Source organism: Echinops telfairi, unplaced genomic scaffold, assembly GCF_000313985.2.
Source record: "Echinops telfairi isolate 266 unplaced genomic scaffold, ASM31398v2 ScPeMD7_5868;HRSCAF=6743_1, whole genome shotgun sequence".
In the NCBI taxonomy this organism is placed as follows: Eukaryota; Metazoa; Chordata; class Mammalia; order Afrosoricida; family Tenrecidae; genus Echinops; species Echinops telfairi.
Window position 1 is genome coordinate 8,482,530 of NW_022109768.1, and position 8,146 is coordinate 8,490,675.

Genomic DNA, 8,146 nt, shown 5'->3' on the forward strand with positions numbered 1-8,146 from the left:
CAGCAATAATTACAAGTACTAATGATTGTATTACTAATTATTTTAAATATCAATTCATTTAATTACATTGCTACAGAATTTTCCTGCTTGCTTAATAATATTATTATTACAATGATAATATAACGTCAAAGCCGTTGTACGTGGATCCTGATGCCACAGGTCATATCTCATTTATTTTAAGTGCACTCCTGGTGGAATCCAGGTGCTGCTGTCTTTCGCTCTATCTTTCAGTCCAGCAGTTTGTCTTACTTATTTTCTTGGTATGACATATAAAGGAATGAAAGGCATCCGATAAAAGCCTTTCCATTTGAACTCTTTTTCATATTACACAACAAGCATAATTGATTTCCTGTAACATTCTTGGATTTTGGATACGTGAGGCTTTCCCATCAAATTTATTGAAGATTATTTACTGTGAATCTGTATTTTGTCTTCTAGTGAATGGACATCCAGTACTGAAAAGAGCTAACATACGGATTGTTGGGAATTTAGTGGCCAGCTCAATGAGAGAGAGGAAATTGAGACAACATTATGTACCACCACAGTGAAGAGGGATTGTTTTCAGCACAAAGTTAATTTTTAATGATTGGGCCTATCTACTCAAAAAGACTAGCTAGGATTGAAATGGATCAATTCAATATCACAGGAAAAGTGGACAAACATCTTTGAATATATCCAAATAATTTAGAAACGTTGGTCTATCATGTCCTTTGGATAAGCAGCCCACCTTGAATATTAAAACCCCTGCTTTCTCATAACAATAAAGATAAATCAAGTGAGTGTCATGTATTCCTGTCAATGGATTGAAATCTGTTCTAATATAAATAAGTGCAGTCAAGGACTTTAAGATGACCATTGCTAAATATATCTTTCTGATACAAAATACTCTTGCATTCACTCTTCTGTTTGTTTAAAAATGGCCCTAGTCTTTTTGTTGAAGTTATTCATGCCGATTCATTATTTTACTTTTTCCTAACACTATCCAGTGTTCCGTTTTTGCTAAAACTTTCTTAAAACGGATTTAAACAGTATTAATTTACTAGTCGAGGCCAGTATTTATAGCATTAGTTTATCCTACTCTCATTGCTCAGATGATCTTAAGTGAGAAACCGAGAGGCAAAATATAATATTCTTCAGTTTATTTTTGTGTTGAAAAGGATTTGAAACATAGCTAACAATAATTCTTTTAAGACTTGAATTTAATGGTATGTTTATCTACTTGCTGCATTGAACTATAACCTCTTGTTAACTCCAGGATTCTCAGTAGAATGTAATTATTCTCCACTTTATGTTTTCATATAAATTTCCTGTGTTGGAAAGCCTAATTTCTGCTATGTTAATGAGGATTAGAGTATTATGTTAATGAGGCAGGATGCAATCTATAGGATTAGATTCTATTAGAATCAATCTCTTTTGAGCTATAAGAGAGATTAAAATGTGAGTTAAAAAAAGGGACCTACACAGCGAAGGGGTCAGGTATCAGGCATCAAAGACCAAAAAAAAAAATTCATAACATTTTGAATGAGGGGGAGTGCAGAGTGGGGACCCAGGGCCCATCCAAGGGAAATTGGACATCCCCTTGCAGAAGGGCTGCAGGGAGGAGAGGAGCAAATCAGAGTGCAGTGTAGCAACGATGAAACATACAAACTTCCTCTAGTTCTTAAAAGCTTCCTCCCCCCCACTACCATGATCCAATTCTACCTTACATATCTGGCTGGACTGAAGGATGTACACTGGCACAGATAGGAACTGGAAATACAGTAAACCCAGGACAGATGAACCCCCCAGGACCCGTAGAGAGAGTGGTGATGGGAAGGTGAGGGAGAAAGGGGGAACAGATGGCAAGGTCTACATATGGCCTCCTCCCTGGGGGATGGACAGCGGAAAAGTGGGTGAGGGAGATGTCGGATGGGGTAAGATATGATAAAATAATAATAATTTATAAATTATCAAGGGTTCAGGGGGAGCGGGGAGTGGGTGGGAGGGGAAAAAATGAGGAGCTGACACCAAGGGCTCAAGTGGAAAGCGGGTGTTGTGAGAATGATGAAGTCAACACATGTACTAATGTGCTGGACACAAATGATGTATATACGGATTGTGATGCGTTGTATGAGCCCCTAATAAAATGATTATTTAAAAAAAGGGGGAGCCACTACCACCCAGACAGATGTGCCAGTAGGAGTGCACATCTTTTGTATCTGAGACTCTGCACTGAGAGCCTCCTGGATTCATGGAAAGATGAATGCCAACAGGTATGGAGACATCCAAGGAATCCTGGACCTGCAGGTACTGAAATGGAATACGACCTTTTCCAGAAGGGGAACAAGAAGGACACAAACATTCACCAAGGGTTAGCACCCCGATTTCAGACCTCTAACCTCCTCAACTTCCAGAGACTACAGTTGTTTGTCAAAGTCTTCTCTTTGTGGCATATCTGTTCCTGTAGCCATTTTCTTACTGATATCCCCATCCAGCTACCTCTTTATCAAGGAGAGAAAGAAAACAATTAAAACAGGTAAAGAAACAATTAAATGAGCAAAAGCTGAAGGAAAAAAATCTGCATAACATAGATGGGGACAGAGACAGGGAGTTTATGAAAGATTTCCCTCCTCACCCATTTATATCTATAATCCATCTCTTCAATAGACTTTTTGCTTTTCATAGAAAAAAATCATCTCCTTCAGACTACTTAGTGTTAAGGATCTTACTATCAGAATGCATGGGACAATTATAAAATAAAATTTTAGGAAAACATATTCTTAAAATCATGCTAAATCAGAACCTCTGAAGCAAGATGGACCAAAAGAAATGGTGAACGTCTGACGAGAAAATGATGTGACTAACGCGTCCGATTCAAGGAGAGGAAGTGAGTGGTAAGCGGCTCCCATGGAGTCCCTGTAACCCTAAATCATGCACACTCTTCCTACTGATCACTGAGCGCACCTGTCAAGAGAAACGTTTGCTTTTCTTCATTTCAGTATTGAAAAGGTTTGAAATGCACAATTAATTTTTTTCTAAAACTTATACATGAGTTGATTTCAGCCTGACAACAACTATTTAACCTGCTTCTTTTAAATAAAATGATTATGATTTCCTTCAGCCCAACCTTCTGCCTTCCCCTGCATATCTCCAAAACATAGAGGAGACACCTGATATTATAAGGAAAGACACTTGAAATTTTGAATAGAGTACTTCTTAATAAGTGTAGTTAATTTAAGTGAAGAAGGCAAATATATGAGGAACTAAAATAAAAACTTTCAAAACTACTAATTATACATCAATAATAATTAAACTATGAATATAAGGAGTGAGATAAAAAGTTTATTTTTTCTTTAGTTAAAAAAAAAATCAGTTTCCTGTCTCTTGCTAGCTAACTTTGATTATTATTTCGGACTTTTAACAAACTGACATGGGGCTACTGACTGTTTTATTTAGGGTAGTAAGCCTACATCGAGATCAATGACAATATGTCACTCTGGAGTTGTAGAAGACAGTGTAAGGTCAGGGAAAAGAAGCCTTCACTTTTCAATAGTCAGTTTCCATATAAAAATTGGCACTTGGTGCTCATCAAAGAATAAGAAATATTGGATATGCTCTAACTGTCCGTTGTGTTTTGGTGCCAACTACCTGATGGAAGTCATCACTTATATGTAAATGAACTGTCAATGGCTTGCTACCGCTGGCACTCACTGGACTGTGAAGGGTATGTCTTAATAAGAACCAGAGCTCTTCACCGACTGATTTACTGGAAATAAAATAGAAAAGTCCTCTGAGACTACAAAGGACACTTGTTTCAGATAAAACGTCTAGACAGTAGCAATATATTTAGGGCTTTTATTATAGCAAAACTGCAAATTAGAATAGAGTGGTGAGAAAGTTTCTGTGACCCAGCTGAGTTCTAAAACACTGTTCTGACTAGAGTAATATGCTCTTTAAAATAGCTAACCCAAATTAAACAAAATTACATTTTAATAAAAGAGAAATAATAAAGGTCGAGTTTCCGGTTTGTTACAACTTTTAAATTGTCTAGGTCTTGGGCTTTATACTTTCTTATAAATGCATTTTTTCAAATACAGTCTAACTATTAGAAGAGCTGAAGATCAAATTTCTATGATCCTGCATCATAGATGATTCCTGAGCAAATTGGTTTTTTAAAACAATAATGCTATATATGTAAAATACTTGAGAGTTTGAAGTAAACTTTCACACAAAGGTTTAAAAGGCTACATCTAATTTTTATATTAACTACTCTCACAAAGCACATTATTTCTAAAGACATAATTGTTCATTATAATCTAACAGCTTTAGAAAATAACTCTAAAATTCATATTGATTCCAGACATTATTAATAATGTATTTTTTATTAGATAACAGTTCAATGTAAATCAGCAGCTCTCCTCCATAAAGTCTTTCAGTGATTTAGGCTTCTGTTGAACCATTTTACTTGAATCTAGGCACTAGCGAGAAAAAGATGTGAAGAAACCACACCAACTTCACAGCCACTTCAGTCTGAATTTGTGGCATACAATTCCCTTTTCCTTCCACTGAGAACTTCTTACATAGCTCCATCTCAAAACAAATGTAACTCACTGCCATCGCGTCCATTCCTACTCTTGGTGATCCGAATGGATGGAGTAGAACTTCCACTGTGGGTTTGTTAAGTAATTTAGTTTAGGGTCTGGGGCATCCATTACGCATGCTCAGAGGTCGGAGCTACTGGCCGATAAGGAGTGGTACACAGCGCATGCTCAGAGGGTCCAGGCTTCTGGCCAGGAAGGGGAGGTACACCTTGGAGGGTGTTACACCCGGATTGGTCCATCTAAGCCATGTGAATTTGATTCAGCCAATGGGGTCGACGAGGGTTGCCCACCATGCCTCCCCGCAGAATAATTGAAAAGGCGGGAGCCTGAGCCGACCATGTGACTTTTGGAGCAGCTTCTAGGGAGGCTGCACAGGGTGAGGGGCCCTGCGGGTGCCCATGTGAACCTGAGACTTCTTCTGACTCTCATAAAACTCACTAGGATCACAAACCAGGCTTCCGTGTGAATTCTTTCTCGCGTAGAGCGAAGGACCGAGGTATACCTTTATGAGAGCAGAAAGCCTTATCTTTTTCGTTCAGCACAGCTGGTCGGTTTCAACTGCTGACCTTGTGGTTAGCAGCCCAGCTTGTAACCCAGTATTGTGAAATGGACTCCTCTAAAAGCAAAGAACTGGAAACACGGCCTATCCTTGTGCCAAAAGAAGAGAATGCATATCCCACTGTACGTAAACCACATTATTCAAGTCTTTTATTAGCTAGGAAATTTAAGTGACTATCATTCTGGTTTAAATTTTTATCATAAAGTTGTCTTAATAATACAGTGTTTTCTAGTCTTTCCAAGATTTTGTTGCTAATTTCCTAGCAGAATATCATAAATTCTAAAAGCATCTAGCATCTATTTAAAGCAAAATCCTTTTTCTTTCTTTTTTTTTACTTTTCTCAGATGTTTTTCTTACAACTGAAGAATTTTGTACAAATGAAAATTTCAAATAAATAATTTTCAATGATACATTAAACCCATTTTAAAAATTAAAAGTACCGCCCATTTCATAAAAAAATAAATATAATTCTTGTTATGGAATTAGTTTTTTGAAATAAATATTTTTCCAGAGAGTGGATAAATACAGGGAATTGTAACATCTCCATCATTTTCTCTAGAGTCAAGAAGAAAAGAAAGCATGATAAAATGATTCTAAGATCGACTTACCATCTCAAAAGAAATTCTTCACTACTGTAAAGAGCATTAATGAATTGAATCTCATCCCCATTTTCTTTTTAGATATTTTTTAACAATGAAGTGGAAAGAGAGCCACACATATACAGTTAGTGAGTTTTTGATAAACGGGAAAATATAATTCAATGGAGACAGAAGAAATTGAGTTAAAGACATAGTTGGAGCTCAGCAAACTCAGTAAATCTTACAAAGATAATCATTTAATATTGCCATTGTTTTTAAGGGAAGACAAAGAAGATGAAATGTGGTTTATACATCAATAGATAGACTTTGAGGACTATGAAGAGACCAGGGACAGGGGTGGGGACAGGGACAGGGGTGGGAATGGGGGAGGAAACAAAAAAAATGGAGGATTTAGCATGAAAAAGTAAACAAAAATAACACAAAAATTGCTTCATAGGAAAATAAATCTTCAAAACCGTATTACTCAAATATACATATTAGTGATTGGAAAAAGGAAAAGTAGGAAACTTAAAACTGAAGTGTACTTGTAATCTTTAATGACATACAAGTTCATTTCAAACATTAAAACAAAACACTGAGTTGTATGCTCCAAAAATATGTATTGATGTTTTAAACTCTGAATCTGTAAATATAGTGCTGCTTGGAAATAAAGCCCACCATTGTAAGTTAATGAGACCACACTGGAGTATTATGGGTCCTAAACCTGATCGTTTTTGTCATCTCCTTTAGAAAGAACAGAATAGACACAAGTTCAAAAGGGAAAACAGTCACCTGTGAGGAGCCTCTATTAAAGAATGCCAACAATTTCTGGGTGCCACTGAAAACTGGTAGAACGGTCAATGGGTGGAATTGACATGGCTGATGTTCTAATACGGACTTTGAGCATCCATGACTTGAGGGCATTTATTTCTGGGTCTCAAGCTACCCATTCAGCACTAGATCACTAAAACAATTGTCAACAAATCTCCGAGACAACTGGAAATCCCCTTGTTAAAAAAAAAATCTTGACACAGACCTGTCATAGTTCTTACATCATGTCTTCTCCCTGTGTCTGATTCTATTGCTATATTTGTTACCCCTTTTTAAAAAAACACAACACAGCAGAGATTAGGATTAATTTCACACTTGAGCGATCTCATTAAACATAACTGATAAGAAGAAAAAATCTAAATAATGTCATGCTTAAAGCAGAATTTAAACACAATACTTTAATCCAGGATATCATATGATCCATTAGTCATTTTCACTCAATTTAATTGAAAATTTAATGACCTCAGAAAAACTGGTACATGTTTATAGAAGCTTTATTCTTAGTTGCTAAAAATTGGACAACCAAGACACATTTAAAAAAGGATACACTGTGATGCATCTATGCAATGAAATAATATTGTATGATAAAGAGATGTGAGCTATCAAGCCGCTAAAAGACACAGAGGGCCCTAAATGTACATTGCTTAGTGAAAGAAGCATGTCTGTGATGGCTGTATGATTCCAAATATTTGACGGTTGTAAATTGCTGAGACATTATCAGGTTCGAGGGAGATGGGAGTAATGAATAAGTAAATCAGAAGCTATCCTAGGTTCATGAAATTATTCTGCGTGGCATCATAATGGTGACCATGTCCCTGTCAATTTGTCCTATTGTGATGGTTTGTGAGTTGCAGACCCAAAGATGCTTAACAACAATTAACAATATCATTCCCTGGACCCAAAACAATGCACAAATTAAGGCACAGTAATATTGATATCACATGAAAGTAAAATTTTGCTGAAGATCGTCCAACCACTGCTGTAGTAGTACATTGACAGGGAGCTGCCAGTGATGCAGGTCAGATTCAGAAGAAGACAGGAAATAATGTATATCACTGTTGATGTCAAGTAGATCGTGGGTGAAAGCTGAAAATACCGATAGATGTTTGCTTGTGCTTCATTGATTATGCAAAGACATTCAACTGTGAGATCATAACAAACTATAAGAAGACTGGGAATGACAGAACACTTTAATGTGCTCATGCAGAACTTGTACACGGATCAAGAGGCAGTTGTGAGAACAGAACAGGGAATCACTGCATGATTTAAAATCAAGAAACTTAAGTAAAATCAAGAAAGTGTTGCAATATCTCACTACAGTTAATTGATGTGCATGCTGAGCAAAAATCAGAAATTCCAGCTTATATAAAGAAGAATAGGGTATCAGGATTAGTGGGAGGCTTGTTAACACTTGCGATATGCTGATGACCCCACCATGCTTGTGAAAGTGAGGAGAACGTGAAGCACTTGCTGATGAAGATCAAGGATTATTGTCTTCAGAGTGGATTACAGTTCAATGTGAAGAATACGTTAACCCTCACAACTGGGCCAGTAGGTAAATGATTGAAGTTTCCAAGTATTCATCTTGTTTGGATCCA

General features: G+C 36.7%; 1 protein-coding gene across 1 annotated transcript in view; it reads left to right on the forward strand.

Annotated features, from left to right (window-relative positions):
• IQCM (IQ motif containing M) overlaps positions 1 to 3,864 on the forward strand; it is a 417,529-nt gene extending 413,665 nt beyond the window's left edge. Inside the window, exons 7-8 of the mRNA XM_045295807.1 lie at positions 439 to 533; positions 3,844 to 3,864. Of these exons, the coding sequence (XP_045151742.1) occupies positions 439 to 533; positions 3,844 to 3,864 (116 nt within the window). The remainder of the gene's footprint in view (positions 1 to 438; positions 534 to 3,843) is intronic.
• The last annotated feature ends 4,282 nt before the right edge of the window (positions 3,865 to 8,146 follow it).